Source organism: Cannabis sativa, chromosome 5 (genome assembly GCF_029168945.1).
Source record: "Cannabis sativa cultivar Pink pepper isolate KNU-18-1 chromosome 5, ASM2916894v1, whole genome shotgun sequence".
Lineage (NCBI taxonomy): Eukaryota > Viridiplantae > Streptophyta > Magnoliopsida > Rosales > Cannabaceae > Cannabis > Cannabis sativa.
In genome coordinates this window covers 66,950,222-66,976,416 of record NC_083605.1, presented here as the reverse complement: position 1 = coordinate 66,976,416, position 26,195 = coordinate 66,950,222, and the positions used below count along the sequence as shown (strand labels likewise).

Genomic DNA, 26,195 nt, shown 5'->3' with positions numbered 1-26,195 from the left:
ATTTAATCCTTAAAACACTTAACCCCGTATAAATGATATTTCAGCTTATGTGAAATGAGATCTCCACCATTTATTTTCGTTTGGTCAAGCTCGAAGGAGATCATCCTTTACTTACTATTCGCCAGATAGAAGCTATAGATTCCATGTTTATGTTAGCGCTCCCACTCAATTGCACTACCGTGTTCCCAAAATGTACGTATCACCCTGACCTAAAAGTAGGCTTAACTAACAAATCAAAGAACATGAATAGCCTCCTGAGATTGAGCCTAATCATAACAGGATTAAGATCATTTGATCTAGGATCAACTAGGCGATATTGAATTGAATAGATATTACGGTAAGTTTAATAAATCTAAGTCAAAGTTCAATATCGGTCCCTTCCGATGCATACTCCATGCATCCAACCTGAGCTTTACTTTAACCAATGCTCTGGAAAGAACATAGCACTTCTCCAAATGCAAGTAAACTCTGTTGTAGATTATCATATCAGTAAAACCCTATGTCTGATAAATCTAGGAAACTTTATTCACGTAGTCATGTTTACTTTCATATGTGTTGATAGCACAATAAACAGGATCAAGTATGTGAAAAGGGTTTCAGATGAATTCATACATTATGTACATATAATCATGAAATAAATCATGTGAACCATGCAACATTAAATGTTATTTCTGATCTATATTAATAAGTAAATCTAATTATATTGAAATGAGTTTTATTTAGGGCATAAAACCCAACATATTGAACGTTCATGCTCATCTGTTAAGCCTTGTAAATAGGTGTATGGGTACCTAAATACAGGTCGGAAATTATATGATATGTTATATGCATTTCTTACTGAGCTGTCGACTCACAGTTCTGCTTCCATGTGTAGGTAAAGGAAAGGCGAAAGCTGAACAGGAGTGAACCTGAGCTCGGATGTGATTGTACATGTCAAGCAGCGCGACCTAGAGTGTTTGGTCTCAGGACATCTGGGGATTGTATTTTGGTAGTCGCTGTGCAACCTGTAATATGCGTAGTTTAGAATATTAACTTTCAAAAGTTTGAAAACGGGATCCCGCCACTTGTAAATATTTTAATATATTATAAAGTTTAATAATTAATATAAAAGTTTTAATTTGACACGTTTTTCAAGAAAATTCTTTGATTAGCAAAGATTGCACTGTAATTGAAAAAGTACTGTAGCGTGCCTTAGCATTAGGGCGTTACAGTTTTCATCTTCGTCACCACCACCTATGGCGGAATCTTCATCCACTAGCGACGAGGATTGGTTTTATTTTAGAGAGAGAATCTACAAAAAAAAATATTTTAGAGAGGGAGAGAGGCGAGAAAGAGAGATGCCTGTAAAAGAAATTGGGGTTATCATTTTTGTTGCAATTTGAATGTAAAAGAGACAAAGTCAAAGTGTATATACACGTAACCTGTCTTTTCTTTTTTCTTTTTTTCTTTTTTATTTTTTTTTATTAATTCAGCATTAACTTTTTTTTAGTAGAACCCAATATTTTCCTAGAGTACCGCGCTTAATTCATTAGTATAAATAATTAATTAAATTTAGAGTTATGATATAGTGACGTGCCAAACACGTTGGGATACGTTTACCTAGTCATACCTGGCGTGTCACTATATGTTAATTTTTTTAAAAAAAAATAAAAAAAATTATGAGAATTACTAGTGACACTTCATATTTTGAGTGACTCGTATTGTAGGACACTAACATTGAATTTTAGAGTCTTTTTGTGTGCGTCACTAAAGCTCACCCTTAACTCTTTAGTGACCCGCACATTTGGGCGCGTCACTAAACTGCATCACTAAAAGGTAAGTTTGTAGTAGTGAATTTTGAGTCACCTCTTTTCCATAATGTTGATGATGAAAATTAGTTCAATAAAAAATTTGTATTATCAAATTCTTTATACTAGAATTGTTCTAATTGAACTAAAGGGTTCTACTAGTTTACATAGGTTGACCTAATTAACAATCAGCTTCTTTTCCTCTAAGGCTCATGTTTTCTGAACTAAAAGTGCTTCGAGGATATATTCCAGTAGAGTTTTGACTAGTCTGGTGTGATCAAGAATTTGTGCTTTTTTTTAAATAATAAGATCTTCTATTTATAGGCAGGAAATGACCGTTGAACCTTTCCCTTTCTCTCATTAAGATTGGTCTCCGTGGACTCATTCTCTTCATATCTTTGCGCACGCTACTTCTGTACTTCGAGCTCCAAAAACCCTTCTTGTATTGACCGTATATTTAGATAAAGAAATTAACAAACAATTAGTAGATTATTAGTAATTTAATTACTGTTTTGATTATATGTGCATTAGTGTAAAAATTAGACTTATTCTTTGAAATAGGCATTAGAGATATAATTTCTCAATTGTGGAAATTTTATTAGATTTCTAGTGTGTCATGCATGTCATTTATGAATTTTGATATTTTCATGTTTTATGACCGATAACTGTGAAATTGAAGATTTGGCCAATAGTGTCACCTTGATATGGTTTACTATCATAAAATTAGTGAGGCAAGATTTATGGTCAGTTAGAATATCAAGGTTATACAGGATTATTGGTTATTATGACCATTTACCCTTAGGTGAAAATATTACTTCATGGTGAAGAAATGGTATTTTAGTAATTTTCGTTAAGTTAATTTTAACCCTTTATCTAAAAAAATCTTAGATATAAGATTAAATTATACTAAATTAGTTAATTAAGAAAACAAAACAAGTTAGAACATATCATATATCAAACTCCTTTATATATATCCTTTCTCACTTTTGCCCTAGAAGAACCAAGAAGAACCAAGGAATTTTTTAAATTTTCCAAACCAATTCAAAAAGCTTTTTATTAGGAATTCAAGTGAAGTTTGCAAGGAATGATCAAAGGTAACCTTAGCCTAGCTTTTCTCTTTGAATTTCTTATTTTATAGCTTTGTATATCTCTACGAAAAGCCCTCACTATATGGTCTCTAGTCTACCAACATAAAACAAAGGTTGGGATGCTTTTATTTTTGTAATTGATATGGTAACTGGATCTTTACAGTTATTAACCCTGAAGTGTTCAAGTTCACAAACCAACTATCTACTTCAATTCATTGGCCTATTAAAAATTTCTCTTAAAACTCACTACAAGAAATGTCACTACAACAAATTAATTTATTAGGGGCGACAAAAGTCGCCCCTAAAACAACTATAAATCGCCCCTAATGTATTTTAGAGGCGACATGTCGCCCCTAATAAGTCGCCTCTGAAAGTTTGCGCCTAAAAGTACCATTAGGGGCGACAAAAAAGTCGCCTGACAATTGGGGCGACACTGTCGCCCCTAAAGAGAAAACACGAATTCCTGTTTTTGACTTTTAGAGGCGACAATGTCGCCCCTAATACATAAAATGTCGCCCCTAAAAGGTATTGTCAGAGTTGTTTTATTTGACTTTTAGGGGCAACATTGTCGCCCCTAAAGGTTTTTATATTAAAAAAATATATAATTTATATTATTTAAAATATTAATTTTTATTTTATTAAAAATAATTATAATAACAAATAAAATTAAAAATAATAATTAATAAATTAAAATTACTTCATTAATAAGTAGCACAATAACATAATAAAATTAAATTGTTCTTACAAATTTTAGTAACTAAAACAACTTAGAAAAGAAACTAACATTATAATAGTTCTCACAAAAAAAAAATATAATAGTAGCCTTTTAGTTCTACAACTGAGATAAAAAGTCATGTGATCTCTCGTTCTCATCGAACTCTGGAAGACTCGATGGCTGGCGTTGTGACGTCTGAGGTTGTTGTAGCGGCTGTGATGTCTGAGGTGGTTGTACCGGCTGTGATGTATGTGGTGGTTGTAGCGGCTGAGATGTTGATGCCCCCATCATCCATTGATATGGGTAGACTGGCTGAGCCTGCTGTGACGACGAAGGTTGCTGTGATGATCCAGCCATATTAGTCGAACCTGGAAAGAAAGCAGAAGGATGTTGCTGCGAAATTCCTCCGTACATGAATGGATACGGTGGTCCATACATGTAAGGGTAAGGCGGTGGAGGGTGTGATGGTTGTGGCAATGGCTGCGAGAGCGGCGGTACTAGATGCTGAGGCTGTGATGTCGAAGATGTATGCATGTCAGATGATGCCGCTGAATGTTGAGAATGTGCAGGGGAACCTTGATCCATGTGTGTCTGAGACGGTTGAGGTGCTAGAGTGGAATATTTACTCTTAAGCATATTAAACATTGCTAGCTTTGCAGGGTCCATATTTGATGGGTCCATTTGAGATGAAAAGAGATTAAACATCACACTCATGTCATTTACCCAATCTTGTGAAGGTGGCTGTGATTGGGTGGATTGGGCACGACTACTTGAAGATTTACCCTTCACTCTGCGACCAGTTCCACGAACGTGACCCCGCCTCTGACCGAACGCCTCTTCGAATATGCTGACTTGATCAGGTGATGACCCAGAATCAGTATCTATCTGAGAACGAGCTGCTTGAATTGCTTGCAACCGCTCCTATATGAAATCAAAAAATTAGAACAATATGAAACTAATATTGGGAAAATATAAAAATCAAGTGACAAAGACTTACATAATCTTGTCTTGCATATTCATTAACAAATTGCTTATCTTTTTTTAGATGGACTTCCATCCATGTGCTGACGTAATCCGGTTTCTCCTATAGTTTATGAAGTAAACGTTAGAGATTATACAATTTAATATATCTTAACTACAATTATATTTCTCTTTCAAAAAAAAAAAAAACTACAATTATATTTAAACTTACTAATTCATGACGCCTCTGAGCTAAGGATTTTGTTCCTTGTGTTGTAACATATTTCATATTTCCTCGATTTATCTTGTTTTGTTGTGATCGGGCAAGAAAAGCTGGGCTTGTAAAAAATTCACACTGTTGTCGCCATTGTTCCGGAGTCATATCAATCGGATGATGTTTTAGCGCTTCCTCGTAATCCTCAGGTTTTGTATAAAAACGTTTGAAATGCACATGTCGACTAGTTTTCTTTGTTCTGTATCTATTAGCACACTCGGTGTCGAGACAGCTCAATATTTGTTCAGCATCAGGATTCTCGTCAATTTTATAGTAAAACTACAAAAAAATAATGTTTAAGTATACTAACAAATTTAATTATAGCAAGGATAAATTGTCTAAAGTCATTTACCCGAGCTCTTGCAAGCACTTGATCCTTGAACTGTTGGGGCACTGCCTTCCAATTTTTGTAATGTGTAGGACAAAAGGCACCAATGTAATCGCTCAACAATATATTTAATAATTATTTAATTTTTTAAAACCTAAATTTCTTCCTTTCTTTTTTTTTTTCTTCTTTTGGCTGGTCGGGCTTTAGTTTAATATAAATATATATAGATACTCTAATTTCATTCCATAATTTTTTTTTCTTTTTTGAAATGCATAATTTGTTGAAAATAATAATTTCCCTTTCTTTTTTTCTTTTTGGTAGCTAACAAATAATAATTTCATTTATTTAAACATTTTTTAATCAATAATCGCTACTTTCCAACTCTCTTATTCATATTCTTTTATTTTAATTGTCCATGAACTTTTCCTTATTTAAAAATACAACCTTTGATTGATATTAGTGTATTTGGTATACCTTAACTTTTATTTAATAGGGTCAATATTTTATTTTTGGTATCTAAATTTTTGAATTAATTTTATTAAATTCTATTGAATATTTATATTTATGAGCCTACAATAAAAATTAGCTTAGAGGTTCTTTTATTTAAACATTTTTTAATCAATAATCGTTACTTTCCAACTCTCTTATTCATATTCTTTTCTTTTAATTGTCAATGAACTTTTCCTTATTTAAAAATACAACCTTTGATTGATATTAGTGTATTTGGTATGCCTTAACTTTTATTTAATAGGGTCAATATTTCATTTTTGGTATCTAAATTTTTGAATTAATTTTATTAAATTCTATTGAATATTTATATTTATGAGCCTACAATAAAAATTAGCTTAGAAGTTCTTTTAATATAGGGTCAATATTTTATTTTTAGTATCCAAATTTTTGAATTAATTTCACTAAATTCTTTTGAATATTTATATTTATGAGCCTACAATTAAATTCTATTGAATATTTTTGGTATGTGCACAGATTTTGATTATGCAATTATTGTTATTTTTTTTTTACATAGGCTTGCAATTTTTAGTCTTTTAGTACAAAAAATATATTTTAACATGTAGGTCGCTTAAATAGTTTTTTAGTCAATATTACAAACCAATAGATGATAACAATTGTATTATTTTAAAATATTTTAACTTGTCACTATCTTATTCTTCTTTTTAGATTTTTATTTATTTATTCAAAATTTCGGCAGCATAACAACTTAAAAATCATAAATCCAAAATTTTATAATCTACAAAAACATTAAGCAATCATTACAGAACATTATGTGCATGAAAAAGTAATCCACCCATCCGACCGCAGTACATTTAATCACAGAACCTACTTCACTACGGATGAATATTTAAGATATTCAAACTCTTCTATATGATGATACACATATTTGAGTACTATGTATTTTCTAATATAAGAAATATAAAAATAATTACAAACCTTTAAATTGCAAAAAGATTATTATAGAAACTATAGTGGGCAGCAGCGATCCAATGCAGTAAAGCAAGAACTAATTTCAAAAAAAAAAAGAAACAAAGTAAACAAAAGAATATATATTCACACACACTTTATACATATTCATATATATATACATATATCCTAACACAAACTTTATACATATTCATATATATATATATATTTATATCCTAACACAACATTTATACATATTCATATACATATATATATATATATCCTAACACAAAATTTATACATATTCATATATATATATCATAACACAACATTTATACATATTCATATATATATATCTTAACATAAACTTTATACATATTCATATATATATAGATACACTAACACACACAATATACATATTCATATATATATAAACACAAAAATATATATAAATCTACATAAAATGCATAAATATATATACACAAATATATATTTATATCAATAAACATAAATATTAATCAATTTCAGAAAAAAAATTAAAAAAAAAAAAGAAAAACACACACAAAAAAAAATCTAATCTAACTATTAATTCTAATAATTTTTTTTCGAAATGGACTAATTTTAATAATTTTAATAACCTAAATTTACATATAAATTAATTACAATTACATTTCTTTTGCAAAAATGGTATAAATAAGCATATATATTCTTTTTATCATATAAATATATGTATGATTAAAAAATAATGAAATACATACCTATAATTGCTCCGGTCGACGATGATGGTGGGATTCCGGCTACATCGGAGGTGTTGCGGTGCGGAGTGGTCAGCGATTGGAGGTGCACCGTGCGGTGTGGTTGGTGATCGGAGGTGCACCGTGCGTGGGGAAGAAGATGATGATTCCGGCTAGAAATATAGTTTAGTTTTATTTTTAATCCCCATTTCTTTTTCTGGATGAAAAGAAGAAGAAAATGGTTTTTTTGATGAAAATGAAAGGGTTTTTTTAGAGAAGAAGAAGGAGAAATGGATGGGGAAGAGGAAGTGTGCGTCTTTTAATGTGTACGCAATTTGAGGCGACACTTGGGGCGACACTGTCGCCCCTAATGTGTTGACCGTGTCAGGTGGCAGGGAATTAGGGGCGGCATATGTCGCCCCTAATAATGTGAGCGGGAAAATTCCCGCCTAAGTGCAACGGGTAGATTTCAACTTTTTAGGGGCGACATGTGTCGCCCCTAATAAGTTACTTTTCCTTACAAAAAGTTTTAGGGGCGACATGTGTCGCCTCTAAAGGTCTCCAGATTTAAAAAAATAAATAAATCTATTTCTTTAGGGGCGACTATGATTTGTCGCCTCTAATAGCCTTACTATTAGAGGCGACATTTTGTCGCCTCAAAATTGTCGCCCCTAAAATTTAAATTTGTTGTAGTGTGTCACTTTTACCAGCACATTTTTGTGCTGGCAAAAGTTAGTATTGCGCTGGTAAAATAGAATTTACTTGTGCTGTGTTGGCAAAAAGAGGTTGGCAAATCAATGTTGGTATTAGAACTTTTGCCAGCATAAAATGAAAAGTGATGGCAAAGATGACTTTTCCCAGCACGTAAATGCACTGGTAAAAGTTAGATTTTAGCCACTGCAAATGTACGCTGGTAAAACTTTGACATCTTTGCCAGCGCAGTTTGCGAAAAATGCGCTGGTAAAAGTTACTTTTACCAGTACAGTAACGAACTGTGATGGTAAAAGTAACATTTCTTGTACTGACTATTGGATCACTCTCTTAAAATTGGAGATTATCCATAACTCAAAAGAACTTACATACGATATCGATGATATCTTGAGTGAAGAGGTATTTGGTTGTTTACCAGCTTTGTGTGGATCCTCTATTGTTGATATCTCTGCTCTTAAAACTATAGCAATGGTTGGATGTTCTATCACAATATATTATCTACCAACTAAGAGATATTTTTGAATCAGGTCAAGGTTGAAAATGACCCATGGGTTCTTGCAAAAACTCCATTGAATTTCTCATAACTAAGATTGACAAACACTGCAAAAAGATTTCTAAGGACCATAAGCCTGTGATCTTTAGCTCTGTAGTCTCTTTGACTGATGACGATGTTTTTGATTCTAGTGGCTTTATAGGCTTTTCACTTTAGGAGAAGATTTGGCCAACGTTTCCCCATGTTTTATTCAACTTAATTTAATTATATATATAAAAATTTATCCACAGATCAGAAGGTATGTGTATCATGATGTGATACGCATAAATGATGCAAACAAGTTAAATATTGATTGTTCATCTATTCAAGTAAGTATAATTATACATATACTTATTATTTAATGAAGGAAGAACTAATTATAATAATCTAAATTATATGTAGTCATACAGAAGAAACAAGGCGAATGTAGTGTTTTTGAAGCAAAGGGCAATATCATCATCAGCATTAAGTCCTCCACCATTAAGGGTTTCTTCATCTAAGAATTTTTGCATCAAATGTGGCCGAATTCTCCAACACCCTTATCTCTTCTGCTCTCTCTCTTGCAAGGTTCCAAGTAATATAATATATATATTATATATGATTTGTTTACTTTGTTGTTTATTAGAGTTTTTATCAATTATATTGTATTTCAATTGACCACAACTGATAAGCCAATTATTACAATAACAGGTCCATTATCATGATGATGGAATAAAACCAGAAGAACCTAAGAAGGTAGTTCTACTGGATCGAATATTAACTACCCCCGACTCAACTACGATATTACTAACTCTAGTAGTTTGTAGAACCCCAACGGTTAAGAACTGTAGCATCATGTTATGATGTACCGCCGGCCGGTGGATGTGGACGTCGGTGGTAATCGCCGCCGAAAGGGTGTTCCTCAACGGTCACCTTTGAATTGATGATAAATAATAATAATGTTTAGGTGCATTATTGGTGGTATAATAATAACAAGGCTGATTAAGAGTGAAGTGTGTAATAATTATTAGTACCTACGGACGTACAACGACCAAGTAAGTATTTAATATGAACATTATTTATATATTACAACCTAGCTAGTATTATTTAATTACTAGAAGAGTAATATCGCACGTGTGTTATTTATTTATGTTGTGTTTGATTTTCTTGAATGTTTCCATATTTTTGGATGTAAACGATAAATGTACAATTTTGATATTTTAGTGGTGCACAAATTAAATGTTTGGTGACCCATCAAACCAGCTAACTAAATTTGGAATCACACCATAAAAAATTGTTATCACTGCTACAATATTAGCTTTTAGAGGCAGTTTTTTCAACCCTATTTATAAAAAGGGAAGCTAAAGGGTGTGAAAATACCCGCTATGTTCGAAATTGACATTTAGAGGCGGTTTTTTGATAAAAACCGTAGGTATAAAATTGCATTATACCATTTAGAGGCGGTTGGAAATTTTTTTTTTTTTCTGAACTACCCTATGGCGGCATAGGGTACACAGTCTGCTGACACGTGTACCCTATGCCGTCGGTTCCTATGAAGGAACCGACGCCATAGGGTCGATCAGAGTATATCTTTGCTCGACCTTTCTTCTTCCTCCCCACTTCACTCAGCAACCCAGAAAATAAAAAACCAGAGACCCCATTTCTCAGCCAAAACCCTCGCCTCCACCACCTTCTCCCCACCCTATCTCCCCCATTTCTCAACCATTTCAGCCCATTTTTTTTTAAAATCCTCCATTTTCGATACTTAATAACATACACCTAAAAAGTTTTGATTTTTTAGCCTCTAAAAGTGTCATCCGAACCCAAATAGTAAATTTTGGGTGTGAAATCCGGCCACCCATTTTTGTTGAGAAATTGTTCAATCTCAACCTCGTTTAAGGTATAAATATTGCTTCTATTCTTATTGTATTATGTATATTGTTTTATTTTTTGTTTTTGTAAATTATTATTTGAGTTTTTTTATTTTATTAGTAATATTATTGTGTTTTATGTGTATAGTGTCGGGATTTTTTACGGTGGTCGTCGGATTGCGGTTATTAGGTAATAATTTATACCACAATGTATAGTATATATATGTATTTGTATATTTTATTGAATATTTGTATATAATGTGTGTATATATTGTGTGTGTGTGTGTATATAGTGTGTGTATATTTTTTATGAAAATAAATTTTGTAATTGTATTTTATATATTTTTTGCAATATATATTTATTGTGAATAAAATGACATTGGAGGGATTTCATTAGTTTAGAAATAAAAATTTTAAAATTGAATTAGTGTGTGATATAATTTTATTTTTTTGAGATAATAGTGTGAGATATAATTGATTATATATATGTATGTATAATTTAGTAACTAAGTAACTTGTTACAATTTTTTATAACTAGTTATAAGTTATGAAATAATTAATTTTGTAATTTCGTTGTATTTCTTTATATTATAGGGGTTCGGCATAATTTTGTGTGTAGCATATTTGGGCTTGCAATTATAGGTATATACTTTTACTAACTTTTTCTTAATATATAATTAATTATCAATGCATGTTAGTTGAGTTTAAATATCTTAAATATTCATCCGTAGTGAAGTAGGTTCTGCGAATACATGTACTGCGGTCGGATGGGTGGATTAATTTTGTATTGTTTATCTGTTTTGTTTGTTATTTTAGGCACTTGTAAAATTTTTGGGAACGTCCAATTACAGTTGTTATGCTGCCGAAATTTCGGTAGAATTAGGATAAATCTTACTAAAACCATTCATAATATAGTTAATTATAACATAGTAATAAGAAGTTAGGTCACATAAAAAATAATAATATTCACATTTATGTAAACTTTTTAATTTTACCAACATTCTAATCAACTAAACAACCTAATAACATGAACTAATGTAAAACGAAAATTTGAGTAATTTTTAGATTAATACGAATAAATTGTGTGAGAAACTTAGTTAGTTACATTGTGTAATTAGTAACTAGATATAATTAGTTACTAAATAAATTAACAAAATAAACATATAAAATCCTTCTTTTTTTATTTTTTTTTTCTTTCATTTGAGAGGTTCAATGTGGATTTTTATTTTTCAAAGAAAATAAAGAGCAAAAGTTAATTAAAAGGGGAAAATATTAGTTAATACCTTTATTGCTTTACCAAAAACATTTCCCCTCAATTTTATTTATTAAAAATATTTAACATTTTAATAACATTCTAATCAACAAAACAACCTAATAATATGAACTAATCTAAAACGAGAATTTGAGTAATTTATAAATTAATATGAATAAATTGTGAGAAACTTAGTTAGTTACATTGTGTAATTAGTAACTAGCTATAAGTAGTTACTAAATACTGAATTTTTTTGGATAGGATTTTTGTTATGGATAAATCATGGATGCGTGAGGAGAGAGACACACTGCGATTTCAAGTAGGGTTCGATGCATTTTTAGAGTTTGCCTTAAAGAATTCTACAAATCACGATCGTATTCATTGTCCGTGTGTAGATTGTTGTAATGTATCTAAAGGGAATATTACAATGATTAAGGACCATGTGTATATACGAGGTTTCAATAGAAGTTATACTAATTGGTATTACCATGGCGAACATTTACCTAATGATCCATATCCATTAGGAAAGCGGGGGGTAGATGATATCGAGGGTAATGATTTCGATGATTATCCATTGGACTTGCTTAACGAAGCACAGGAGGAATTTCTTAATGATCCTGAGAAATTCGATAATTTTCTTAGTGATGTTGATAAACCTCTGTTCGATGGTTGTAAAAAACTAAGATTACCAACAATGGTAAAGTTTTACAACATAAAAGCAGAAAATGGAGTGAGCGATAAATGTTTTACTCAATTTTTAGCTGCTTTTAAAGATATCTTACCATTTGCCAACTGCTTTCCGGAATCTACTTATGAAGTGAAAAAAACGTTAAATTCTATAGGATTGAAGTATGAAAAAATTCATGCATGTCCGAACGATTGTATTTTATATCGTAAAAAATATGCAGACATGAATTATTGCCCGACTTGCGGTTTATCCCGCCATAAAGTAAACAAGAGTAAGGAGAATAGGAAACTTATCCCCCAAAAAGTGATGTGGTACATGCCTTTGATTCCGCGACTGAAACGATTATATCGTAGTGCAGAACATTCTGAAAATTTGATTTGGCATGAGACCAAGAGAGTGAAAGATGGAAAACTTAGACATCCTGCAGATTCCCAAGCTTGGAAAAAGTAAACTACATAAATTCTGAATTCAAATGCGAACCAAGACACATTCGTCTCGGTACGTACGCGGATGGAGTAAATCCACATAGATCTCTAAGTAGTCGTCATAGTTCATGGCCTGTCTTCCTAGTTATGTACAATCTTCCTCCCTGGTTAGTGATGAAGAGGAAATTTAACATGCTTTCTTTAATGATATCAGGCCCGCAACAACCTGGACATAATATCGATGTATATTTGGAACCATTGATTGACGATTTAATAGAATTGTATGAGAACGGGGTTCAGGTCTATGATGGTTTTAAAAAAGAATTTTTTAATCTGAAAGCTGTGTTGTTGTGGACTGTCAGTGATTTCCCTGCTTATAGTAATTTATCAGGCTTAAGCACAAAAGGTTACGAAGGTTGTCCGATTTGTTGCACTAACACATCGGCTCGTCGCTTGGCAAATGGACACAAGATGTGTTATATGGGTCACAGACGGTACTTGCCTGCAAATCATCCTGATAGATGGAAGAAGAAAGCATTCGATGGTACTGAAGAGGGTGATATGGCTCCTTTGCCAGCATGCACGGGGAACAAATTCTCCAACAAGTTCAACTTGTAGATTTTAAGTATGGAAAGACGCAAAAAAATAAAAAAAACTAATGGTTGTTTTCAAAGAAAGTCAATCTTCTTTCGTCTTCCATATTGGAAAAGTCTACTAGTTCGACATTGTTTGGATGTCATGCATATTGAAAAAAATGTGTGTGAGAGTATTATTGGTACCTTACTTGATATTCCCGGCAAAACTAAGGACGGTCTAAATAGTCGTTTAGATCTCGTTGAAATGGGTATACGACAATCTCTGGCACCTGAGAAGAAAGGTGAACGTTTATATTTGCCTCCTGCTTGTTTCACTTTGTCCAAAAAAGAGAAACAAACAGTTTGCAAATCACTTGCAAATATGAAAGTACCCGATGGTTACTCGTCTAACATCAAAAACTTGGTGAATGAGACTGAATTGAAACTAATGGGTCTGAAATCACATGATTGTCATGCGTTAATGCAACATCTACTTCCAATTGCCATTAGATCAGTCTTGCCAAAAAATGTTCGAGAGTGTTTGACACATGTTTGCATTTTCTTTAATAGGCTGTGCGGGAAGGAATTAGAATTGGATAAGTTAGATGCATTACATGAACATGTAGTCAAAACATTGTGCAACCTGGAAAAGTTTTTTCCGCCATCTTTTTCGACATCATGATCCATTTAATGGTTCATCTAGTGAGAGAAGCAAGGCCGTGTGGGCCGGTGTGGGCGAGATGGATGTATCCATTTGAAAGAAATATGAAGGTACTTAAAAGTTATGTGCGTGACCACTATCGGCCAGAAGCATGTATGGTTGAGTGCTACATATCTGAAGAGGCTGTGGAATTTTGTTCAGAGTACATGGCTGGAGTTGAGGCAATAGGAATTCGCAAACCAAGAACTGACCCAGATGATGTTGATAGAGGATTAAGGGGCAAAGGGACAATGGTGACAGTGTCCAAGCTTGAACTAGATCAAGCTCAATTAGTCGTGATGAACAATAACGCAGAGGTTCAACCATATATAACGTAAGTACCTTTTGTTTGATTAACATTACTTAAGTCACGATGAACAATAACTTGATTTACCTTACTTGTTTTACGGTGACCATATGGAGAATTTGTTACAATCAATGGTTCCAAGAAATTAAAAAAATGAACAAAAATGGGTTGCAGACCAACATCGTCAAACTTTCATTGGGTGGTTAAGGAATACCATTATATCAAAGTTGAACGAACCGAATCATGGAGTATCTGATGTGTTGAGTCGTATTGCCCTTGGACCAACTTTTGCGGTTGCAAAGCATGAAGCGTACATTGTAAGGGGTAAACGTTTTCATACAAAGTCAAGAGATGATGCTCGAGAGGTTCAAAATAGTGGTATACGTATCGTCGCAGAAACTATGCACTTTGCAAGTGCAAAAGATAGAAACCCTGTTTTAGGTACTATGACGTATTACGGGGTCATTGAAGAAATATGGGAGCTCAATTATTTTGCGTTCCGAATTCCACTTTTTAAGTGTTCTTGGGTTGACAACAACGTTGGAGTAAAAACTGACGAGCTTGGTTTTACTTTGGTTGATTTAAGTAAGAGAGGAAGCAAGAATGATCCATTCATCATGGCTAGCCAAGCAGCTCAAGTTTTTTACATTTCTGATCCGGCTAATGATAAATGGTCTATTGTTTTATCGACACCAGAGAGGAGGTTCTTAGAGACTGAAGAGGATGAGGAGAATGCTGACTTATGTTACGATGACTTCATTGTTGGACAACCAATTCATGAGCAACTTATGAGAATTGATCGTAACATTGAAGAAGACGACGCTGAATACATTAGAAACGATATCAATGAGGGAATATGGGTCAATTGTGATTCAGGCAAACATAAACAAAAAAAAAAAGAAAACGTGTCTAATTGGTAACTTGATATATAGCTTACTTTATATTGTGGTTGTGAATGGTCCTGAATACTTAACAATTTGTTTATGCTTTTAATATTTCATATACACTACTTGTTATATATATAGCTAACTTTGAAGTTTGTTTGTTAATGGTGTAGACATGGCGAACTCAGAATCAGGATCTGATTCGGGAGCAGAAAATGAGTGTCCAACCACAATACCTACACGAGGGCCGACGCAAATGAATGAAATATCCAAACTAATGGATCAGGGCAAAAGAGTGGCCCTCGAAGTAAATGATAAAGGTCAATACTGTGGAAAAAGCTATGCGGAGCTCGTATCCACTCTAGGAGTCAGATGTCGACAGACAATAGGGTTGGCTTATAAAAACTGGAAAGAAGTCAACCAGACTCTGAAAAATAAAGTTTGGAAAGACATTCAGGTACGCTATTATTTGTTAGAATTTTGATTTGTTTTTATATTACTCCAAATGTAGACTCTAACCGTGTTTGTTTTCCTTCAAAATAGACGGGGTTCATTGTGCCGGACACCTTCAAACATGATTGTCTCATCCTAGCTGGGAAGTTAATGAAAGACTTCAAGAATAGGATGACAAAAGACATCATAATGCCCGCGTTGAAAGAGAATGATCTGGGACGACTGGCACAAGTCCCTGAAAAGCACCCGGAGATCGACCCTGCTGATTGGTGCAAATTTGTTGAAAGTCGACTAACTCCTGAATTTCTGGTACGCTAATTATATTAACACTAAGATAAACTCTTAAATACAAGTACGTGAACGTTCCTCAAAAATTCAATCCAGACATCGAAGTGGTCGGAGTGGAATGGTGAACGTACGGGAAGCTGTGGTAAGTAATACTTAAAATTTAATGTGCTATAATGTGCTATACAATTTAATTGGTACTCATTTCATTGTTATAACGTTATGTAGAAAAAGGACCTCGAAGTTGCAGATCCTCCCCGCCACCGTGTTTGGATTAAATCTCGCACCAAGAGTAGAAAACTTGTCATTGATTACGACAAGGAAATTGCCGAGAAGATAGTAAGTATATATTAATCCTTAATTGAGTTCTACTCATGAGTTAGTGTATATAATTCATATACTAATTGCTTGAATATATGCGTGCATTAGGCTCAATTAGAGGAGAAGCTTAGTCAGGGACAAATTCAGGTCCAGGGCCAAAACGATATCCTCACGCAGGCGCTCGGGACTCCAGAGCATCCTGGACGTGTCAGGGCTGCTGGGTATGCTATTACTTCAAATGTTATTTATTTAGTTACACAAATGAAATCGTTGCTAATTTGCATTTTATGATTTGTAGGTTCCTGACCAGGGCATCTCAACTGTTCAGCAGGAAGAAAAGGGAAGTGTCTGATGTTGTGGCTCGGCAAGCGAAGGAGATTGAAAAATTAAAAGCCGAAGCCCAATCCCTTAAGCAGCAGAGGAACGCTGCCGAACAAGATGAAGAAGGAGAGGTGGCTGGTGAGGCGTATGTTCCACAACCATACGCTCCTCAGGATGAGGTACAACCACAAATTTATGCTGAGGAGTTTATTTCCCTCAACGACCAAGGTATCCTATACAATTTTGATGACCATACGGCCCTTAATCAGCAAGTACATCTCTGCTCTGACAACATCGACAATATTGTCGCCCGAGGGTTTTTGTACGAGCATGTGGGTACGATCAAAGTTCACTGCCAGGATTACGATTATTCACATGCTCGGATCATGGTTTCGGAAATCCTGCAAGAGGACGCTGAAATCCCAGTCCCAATTGAAGAGTGCAGATATGTTAGGGACGTGTACCAGATGTTCCTTCCTTGGCCTAAACACTTAATTTTAACAACCGAGGTAACTTCTCAACTGAAATTAATTTTTAATGATTAGTGGAGTTTGAATATCTTCAATATTCATCCGTAGTGAAGTAGGTTCTGCGAATATATGTGCTGTGGTGGGATGGATGAACAAACTACTGTTATATATGTGTTATTTGTCGTTATACAGCCATGTTCAAATTTTGGGGTCATTCAATTACAACCGTTATGCTGCCGAAATTTCGGTAGAATTTAGATAAAATTTGATATATATATATATATATTATGTTCTGTTTTGTTTAGGGTCCACTCGCTCAATCGCCCTCAAGACGTGATGCGTCAAAGGGGAAAGCTCCGATGCTTTCTCCACAAGGCCGTGGTGCACGGGAAGATGACTTGTTCACGGAAGAGAAGATGGTGTTGATCCCTAATTCGCTAAAATGGATGATTCATGAATTCCTAAGGCTCAAAGATAAACGTGATATAATCACAATTTCTGTCCCCCGAGGATTCATTGCACCGCGTACCCAGATCACGTTATCTGGAGAGGATTTGCAGCAGGTTGCTACGTGTAACTACATCGGCAACCAGGGAATGCTGTTTGGAATGATGTATACTCTTCTTTAATCTAATTAACCTTATATCAAATTATAGTTAAATTATTATAAGGCACTAACACTTTTTTTGGCAGGCACATATGGGAGAGCATCAACGGTCTGAGAAAAATTTTTAAGTTTTACGACCCAGAGCTTCTCACAGTGCATGGGATCAACGATGAAGAACAGAGTCAGTCTTTTGACGATGCGGCAAGACGATTGGCTAATTGGTTATCATTAATGAACAACAACCACCAAATGTTCTTTATTCCTTGGAATATCGGGTAAACTTTATTAAATTCTTTAGTGCTAATTGTTCATTTCTATATTATGTCTTCAAATTATTTTTATACTATCTTACTTATATTCCAATATAATTTTCTAGGATGCATTGGACGCTAGTGGTGGTTGCGCCAAGGAAAATTATCCATTTAAACCCTGTAAAAGGCCGCCCAATTCCCGAAGAAATAGAACAAATGATCGGAAGGTAATAATTTAATGACTTCTTATGTAACGAATTTAAATTAACTAACGAATTGAAATGCTAATATAATTTTCCCAAACAGGGCATTCATGTATATAGGGGACGCACATCAGTATCTTGGCCCGTGGCAAGGAATTTCACAAGCAAATTGTCCAAGACAACCTAAAAGCCAAGAATGCGGTTTTTATGTTTTGAAATATATCACTGACATCGTCGCACGTGCCAACCCCAACCGTTACATACAAGATCAAAAAGCTGTAAGTTTTAATTATTGATTATAGTATATAAATTTTATAATAACAAATATATAATATACATATACATAAACTAATATAAATTTTTAATTTTTTTAACAGTTTGGGGGTAAGAAGCAATACGATCCAAAAACAGAATTGTTACCACTACAGCGAAAGTGGATCGAACAATTGATGGCGGTGATTCACGGTGACGATTGAGATTCAAAGGTCGAAGAATTTTTCTTCATTATGTAATTTTTATAGATTAACTTGTAGTTAGATTTATTAACTTATTAATATTTTTAACTAATTTTACATGTTTGTGTAATATTTAATTACTTTTATGAAATCAAATTATGTTTTTACGCAAATTTAATTACTATTTAATTTAAAATGTAATTAATATATAATTAAATTAAATAAATATGTAATTTAAAATTTAAATAAATATGTAATTTAAATTAAATAAAATAATATATAAATTAATAAATATAAAATTAAAATAATATAATTAAATTAAAAAAATGAAAAAAACTGAAATCTGAGGAGTTTTGGCGTCGGTTGCTACGCCACATATGGCGTCGGTTATTGGCTAGGAACCGACGCCATATATACCCCTATGGCGTCGGTTCCTAGCTAATAACCGACGCCATAGGGGTATATATGGCGTCGGTTCATATAAACCCTTTAGCGTCGCCCTGATCAGTGTCGGTAGCGAATTTCGCGAAAACCGACGCTGAAAGGGCTTAAAAACCGCCTCTAAAGGGTGTTTTTGTAGTAGTGTATTTTAAGTGATAATTTTTTAATCGTAATATAATTTTTGTGTAACTAAATGTGACTTTTAGTTACAAGTTGTCACTAATTTAATTTTTATTCACAACAAATTATAATTTTTGTCACGAACCTTATAGTCACAATATAAGAATAATAATTTATAATTATTCATAATTTTTGTGACTAATAATACCTTTTGTCACGGACATCAATTATGTTGAGTATTTTAAGGAAAAAAAGGGTATACATGACTAATGGAGTCTAAAAAATATAGGTTTTTAATAATATAAATTTAGTAATATGAGTTGTCATACTAAAATTAGTTTTATACATTATGCAACACTAATTTTTAAGAGAGAATCTTAATTTCTAAATTTGACCCTTTCCCACCAATAATTGTAAGACACTTCTTTTCCATAATGTTGAAAATTAGTTCAATAAATAATTTGTATTATGACTTCAAATTCTTTACACTAGGATTGTTCTTATTGAATTAAAGGATTCTACTAGTTTACATACCTAACGAAGTGCTTCGAGGATATATTCCAGCAGAGTTTTGACTAGTTAGGTGTGAGCAAGAATTTGTACCTTTCTTAAATTATGGGGTCTTGGAATGACCATTGAACCTCTCCCTTTCTCTCATTAAGATTGGTCCATGTGGACTCATTCTCTTCATATCTTCGCGCACACTTTTCTGTCTACTTCTGTACTTCGAGCTCCACAAACCCTACTTGCAATGACCATATATTTAGATATGAAAATTAACAAACAATTAGTACGTTATTAGTAATTGAATTACTGTTTTGATTATATGTGCCTTAGTAGAAAATTAGACCTATTCTCATAAATAGGCATTAGAGATATAATTTTTCAAGTATGGAGATTTTATTAGATTTCTAGTGTGTTGTAATATCCGCTTTCTTTGGTATTAATTTTTTTATTATTATTATTATTTTGTTTGCCATGGGGATAATTATCATTTCGAATAATTATTAGTTTAGTGGTGTATGAGTTTTTTTTAGTGACAATAAAATTTATTATTTTTTATTTTATTATTATTTATTTTAAGGGTACGTATAATTCTAGATAAATAATAAATTATTAGAGATAATTTAATATTTTATTATTTGTGAATATTATTGTAGGTATATTAATAAAAATATGGGTAAATATATTGTAGCATATTGCATAGTTTATTATTATTAATAATAATATTATTATTGCTATTATTATTATTATTAATATTATTAATACTATTATCACTATTACTACTACTATTTATTATTATTATTATTATTATTATTATTATTATTATTATTACGTTATACAGTAGGAGTATATATGTATATTTATATATATTATTTTTGTTGTTTTTTTTTTATTTTTAAGTTGTTAATTTAGGGTTATATTAGGGTTAGGACTATATATAAGATGTTTATATGATTGTTTAGGGTTTAGAGGGTGGCGAGCTCGAGGCATGAATTACATGTTAGGGGATTGTCATGATGTTTTGGTTTGAAAATATTTCTTTAAAGATTATGGCTCGATTACTTTTGTAAAAGTTAATGTTTAAAAATTTATAAATGAATCAAGTGTTTTTGTTTTAAAATAATGAGATCTCATGCTTTAGTTATTTTCAATAAATTAGTTTATTGTTTTTATTATAAATAGTTTTAAACGGTCTAGTAAATGTGACGTCTCAGGAAATTAGGGCGTTACAATATGGTATCAGAGCAATACAGTCCTAAAGAGTGTGGTTAGCCCTAACATGTAAAGTTCATTACCACGAGACGAGCTCGACTCACTGTACTGTAAGTGGTTATTACTTACGATTAAGTTGCCTTTAAATTGTGCTTGTAGTGTAGTGATATTCTTCTCATCTAAAGGTGATGGTCAAAATGTTCCTTCTTGATATTTTTAGGTTTGTGTGGTTTAGGAGTTTGAATATGCCTCCTAAAAGGTCAGTCAGATTGGGTCGAGGTCGGGGTCGAGGCCAAGGCCAACGCCGAGATAGAGGATAAGAGAATGGAGGGATCAATGAACCACCACAAGCACCATAGGGATGGGAAGAGCTGCACTGGAAGAAACTATTCGTAGGCAGAATGAAGAACTTCGTCAGGTGAGAAATCAACCGGAGCCGCCAGAGCCAGAAAATAGAGACCCACCAGCTGCGTTGGTATATCCTACTGCAGAGGCTAGACATGAGATGTTAGCAGAGAGGTTTCGAAAACAACACCCGCCCGAGTTTGAGGGAGGCATAGACCCAGTGGTGGCTGAAGAGTGGATGAGTCGCATAGAAAATATTTTGCAGATGCTAAGGGTCAATGGGAATGACCGAATGAAGTGTGCATCATACATGTTGAGGAAAGATGCTCCTATCTGGTGGGAAGTGGTGGAACAAACAAAGGATGTGAATACCATGAGCTGGGATGATTTCAAAAGGGTATTTAATGAGAAATATTATAACTCAGCAGTGTTAGCAGCAAAGGTTGATGAATTTACTGGATTAGCCCAAGGGAGCCTTACTGTTACAGAGTATGCACAAAAATTTGATAGATTGGCAAAATTTGCTCCAGATTTGGTACCTACTGATAGAGTGCGAGCACATCGATTTGTGGAAGGCCTGAAACCAATGATTGCTCGGGATGTAGAGATTGTGTCAAGGGGTCAATTCAGTTATGCTCAAGTTGTCGAAATGGCTCTTACAGCTGAGCGAAGTGAAAACAAAATTTGGAAGGAAAATGCTGCTAGGAGGGAATCTAAGAAAGGTGCAGCCAATTCTAATGACCACAAGAAAAGGGGACAAGATCAGCCCGGACAGTCAAGTCAAGACAAGAGGTACAAAACTAATAACAACCACCGATCTAATGGAAACAATGGACGCAATGTTCCAGAATGTCTTAAATGTACTAAACGTCATCTCGGAGAGTGTAGGGCGAATGCATGTTACAAATACGGAAAAGAAGGTCATATTAAACGTAATTGTCCATTGTGGGGACAAAGTGAGAACAAGGAAGATTCAAAGGAAGACGATAAATATGTTCCGACGAGGGTCTTCGCTATAAAAGAAGCAGGACAGAGTGATGACAAGTGTTGAGGTATAAGACATTGAGTCGTCGCTTTCCAAAAAAAAAAAAAGTCGAGTAGAATTTCGGGACGAAATTTCTTTTTAGGAGGGGATAATTGTAATATCCGCTTTCTTTGGTAATTAATTTTTTATTATTATTATTATTTTGTTTGCCATGGGGATAATTATCATTTCGAATAATTATTAGTTTAGTGGTGTATGAGTTTTTTTAGTGACAATAAAATTTATTATTTTTTATTTTATTATTATTTATTTTAAGGGTACGTATAATTCTAGATAAATAATTAAATTATTAGAGATAATTTAATATTTTATTATTTGTGAGTATTATTATAGGTATATTAATAAAAATATGGGTAAATATATTGTAGCATATTGTTTAGTTTATTATTATTAATAATAATAATATTATTATTATTATTATTATTATTATTATTATTAGTATTATTATTATTATTACTATTATCACTATTACTACTACTATTATTATTTACTATTATTATTTCTTCTCCAATTCTCAGATCGGTCAATTTTTTTTGTGCGTGTGGTTTAAAAAAATTCGTCAATGGAGTTCTCTGGTTTGATATCATTTGGTTTGAGATTTTGATTTTCGTTTATTAGACTTGAGGAAATATATAGCTTTCGATTTTAATTTTGAAAAGCACACGCTGGGAAGGTTGAGAATCATGGATTGTTTGGCGCGTCCTATTTCCTCGTTCGGCGATTGAAATTAACTTTAGCTGCCACGATATGAATTGCTGACGTGGCAAGGTAGATAAACCTATTCTTTTTAAACAACGTGTATGTAATTTTAACATTTATAATGTATGGGAGATTGCAAACAAGCAAGATAGCTTATAGGTGAGATGGATTCATCGTGTATACATCAAGGGGAATGACTAGTGGAATTACAAGGCACCAGTACAAAGTAGTTGGTACTAGAGAAGCCTTGTAATTTTGAAAGATCAGTTCAACGAATTAGAAGCAGGCCAACAACTCTTTATGCAGTATTACTATGTATCCAAGAGTTACACCCTGCTCTGCCCAAATCAAACTAAGGTGCAATGGTGCCAACAGGTTTCGGGGAGATTGAACACCGCAAAGCACAGCTTTGTCACATGGTTGGCGATCCAATAGAGGCTCAAAACTAAAGACAGGTTACTGAAAATGGGGTTAGCAGTAGATGAACACTATGTACTATGCTTCTTGCATAAAGAAATTGCATCACATCTCTTCTTCAAATGCCCTGTTGCAGCTGCTTGGCTCCAGGATACAAAATACTGATTACAATGGCATGCAGCAGCTACCACCTTGATTAGCCTCACCAGATGTATACACTATGGAGAGCTCGAAATGTCAGTTTGAGGGAAAATACAAAAGCAGAACCAGAAGTGTTAATCAAGGGTCTAAAGCAGACTGTTACACAAAGGATTAGCATATGTTGGCTGAAAAAGTCAGTACAGAGGATGCCAGTTGGTTTTAAAGCTTGTAACCAAGCATTCGAATTGTATGAATGAGATTTAAGTAAGCATTGTACATAAATGTATAGATCATACTGTTTTTTGGCCTTTTGGTGCTATTTGTTTGCAAAAATCATGTTTGAGCAATACAAATTTTCCTGATTCATAAAAAAAAATATTTATAAAAAAAAATTCCCCTTTTTATATTATTTTAAAATTAAAATATGTAAGATTAATAATAAAATACTATTTTTACAATTTTCTACCGACAAACAATATAGCATATATTTTTAGGACCGAATTTATGAATTAACCCATGCATAAGATGGTGGTGGCACACTAGGATCCTAATATATATCAAAACCAAATTACAGGCACCACACTCGACTCTTTATAAAGATAATCAAACTGAAATTATACTCTCTCTCACCTGACTATCACAACATTAAAACAAAAGATGAAGAAAATGGTGAGTAGTTTAATTAAATTTCAAATTACTATATATGTTTTCCATTTCTTATTCCTATATGAAGTACTATTTAATTTTATTTTGAAACTATATATAGGAAGCTAGCGACATGGATTAATTGATGATTTTTCATTCTTTGTTTTTTTATGGTGTGCATCGATCGATCAGCATGGTTTGGATTCATCATCAGTAAAAGTACCTGAATGGGTTGAAATTCTTTTAGGAGAGAATTTCTTTACAGTTTGCAGTGTCCATAGCAGTATTACTAGTACTGAGAAGATCAAGAACAAGAACAAGAATCGAAAGAACTTCTTCTGTTTGGATTGCTGTACTTCCTTATGTTCTCACTGCTTATCACACCATAATCGTCACTCTCTCTTACAGGTTTATTATATTATGTTATTATTCCTACATAACCCATCGATCAATTATATAATATAGCAATGACTATATTTATATAAGGGATTTGATAATTACAGATAAGAAGGTATATGTATCAGGATGTGATACGCATAACCGATGCAAAAACGTTGAATTGTTCTTCTGTTGATGTAAGTATATTTATATATATTCTTACTAATATATATATATATACTTGATGATGAAGAAAGAATTAATAATATAAATTTTATTTATTAAATATATAGCCATACATAGCGAACGAGACAAGAGTGGTGTTTTTGAGGCCAAGACCAATATCATCATTTAGGGTTTCTTCTTCTGAGAAATCTTGCATCAAATGTACCGGAATTCTCCACAACACAGATTATAGCTTTTGCTCCCTTTCTTGCAAGGTTTTCAATTTCTCCCTTTATTGCTTAATTTTATTATATTATATATTAAGTAATTTATTTCGTTTAAACTTTAATAAATAAACAAAATTAAAATTACAATAACAGTTCCATCATGATGATCACGGAATAACAGCAATGGGTAGTTCTAGTACTCCCGGCTCAGCTAGCTCCACCAGCGTTGCCCGTACTAATAATAATAATACTAACTCTAGTAGTTCCCCGGGGGTGGATGTGGACGAGGGTGGTAATCGTCGGCGGCGCCGGAAGGGTGTTCCTCAACGGTCACCTTTGAGTTGATGATCATAATTAATAATAACTAATAAGTGTTGGGGTGGTGTAATAATTGTATAATAATTATGGACGTAGAAGGACCAAGTAAGTGATTAATATGAATATTATTTAGATGAGTATATTGTTAAAATCGGCAAATATTTCTCTGACTCTATGACAATGTAATGTTTTTTCTTGAATGTTTGATTATTAGATATTTTGTGTTAAAACTTTAATTTGCTTAAACTGTAATTAGTTGTAACAAATTAGTAGTGTGAGATTCTTGGTCGGTGTACTCATTTGTACAAACACAAATTAGAAACTGCTTTAAGCCACATTTTTACGTTTTTACTCAAGAAATAGAATTCTCTCTTCTTTTCTCTTTTTTTTTCACAACACATATGTTGGAAATTATTATAATCCAATAGAAATACCAAACCAACAAGATATTACAACTCTATAATAAATAATACAAAGGACAAAATGGATCATAGATTAAATAATGTTACAACACTATACACATAAAATAGAGAATAGAGATGAAGAGAAGAATTACAACTCAAAGCAATAAGCTATACATAACATACAACATACACTACACCAAAAATCAGGTTTAGTGACATTTTTATTAGTGGCATTTTTTTAAAAAATGTTACAATAATGATATTTTAATGACATTTGTTAAAAAATATAACTATAATGAGAATAAATGACATTTTAATTAGTGACATTTTTTTTAAAGTGTAACTATTGATATATTTTAGTGACATTTTGTAAAAAGTGTCATTAATTGTCAATATTTAAATTTAGTGTAACATTTTTAAAAATGTAACAAGAATAAATTAATAGTGGCATTTATAAAAATGACACCAAATATTAGATTTAGTGACATTTTGAAGTGCCATCTAATTAAGTACTTTTAGTGACATTTTACTAGTAAAAAAAA

The 26,195-nt window shown here is 32.8% G+C and overlaps 5 protein-coding genes across 6 annotated transcripts; 4 read left to right on the top strand and 1 right to left on the bottom strand.

Annotated features, from left to right (window-relative positions):
• Nucleotides 1–3,139: 3,139 nt before the first annotated feature.
• Nucleotides 3,140–5,322, bottom strand: LOC133037992 (uncharacterized). Of its 2 annotated transcripts, none has more exons than XM_061115866.1 (2): nucleotides 4,783–5,322; nucleotides 3,140–4,674 (listed from the first exon to the last, which is right to left on the bottom strand). In XM_061115866.1, the coding sequence occupies exon 2, from the start codon at nucleotides 4,302–4,304 to the stop codon at nucleotides 3,708–3,710; it is 597 nt and encodes a 198-aa protein (XP_060971849.1). In that variant the 5' UTR covers nucleotides 4,305–4,674; nucleotides 4,783–5,322; the 3' UTR covers nucleotides 3,140–3,707. The 2 variants fall into 2 exon arrangements, with proteins under 2 accessions (XP_060971849.1, XP_060971848.1); XM_061115865.1 differs by having other exon boundaries at nucleotides 3,140–5,103; nucleotides 5,177–5,322.
• Nucleotides 5,323–15,130: 9,808 nt separating this feature from the next.
• On the top strand, nucleotides 15,131–16,547 carry LOC133037991 (uncharacterized). The gene is made up of 2 exons (XM_061115864.1): nucleotides 15,131–15,683; nucleotides 15,770–16,547. Exons 1-2 carry the CDS (start codon nucleotides 15,402–15,404, stop codon nucleotides 15,995–15,997), a joined length of 510 nt encoding a protein of 169 aa, XP_060971847.1. The 5' UTR covers nucleotides 15,131–15,401; the 3' UTR covers nucleotides 15,998–16,547.
• Nucleotides 16,548–16,638: 91 nt separating this feature from the next.
• On the top strand, nucleotides 16,639–18,896 carry LOC133037990 (uncharacterized). The gene is made up of 4 exons (XM_061115863.1): nucleotides 16,639–17,689; nucleotides 17,770–17,958; nucleotides 18,060–18,161; nucleotides 18,241–18,896. The coding sequence occupies exons 1-4, from the start codon at nucleotides 17,436–17,438 to the stop codon at nucleotides 18,431–18,433; spliced, it is 738 nt and encodes a 245-aa protein (XP_060971846.1). The 5' UTR covers nucleotides 16,639–17,435; the 3' UTR covers nucleotides 18,434–18,896.
• Nucleotides 18,897–21,230: 2,334 nt separating this feature from the next.
• Nucleotides 21,231–22,265, top strand: LOC133038452 (uncharacterized). Its single transcript, XM_061116614.1, has one exon. It carries the CDS (start codon nucleotides 21,231–21,233, stop codon nucleotides 22,263–22,265), a length of 1,035 nt encoding a protein of 344 aa, XP_060972597.1.
• A 1,766-nt stretch (nucleotides 22,266–24,031) lies between these two features.
• LOC133037989 (protein RGF1 INDUCIBLE TRANSCRIPTION FACTOR 1-like) lies at nucleotides 24,032–25,464 on the top strand. The gene is made up of 5 exons (XM_061115862.1): nucleotides 24,032–24,185; nucleotides 24,354–24,569; nucleotides 24,665–24,736; nucleotides 24,833–24,979; nucleotides 25,085–25,464. The coding sequence occupies exons 1-5, from the start codon at nucleotides 24,174–24,176 to the stop codon at nucleotides 25,274–25,276; spliced, it is 639 nt and encodes a 212-aa protein (XP_060971845.1). The 5' UTR covers nucleotides 24,032–24,173; the 3' UTR covers nucleotides 25,277–25,464.
• The last annotated feature ends 731 nt before the right edge of the window (nucleotides 25,465–26,195 follow it).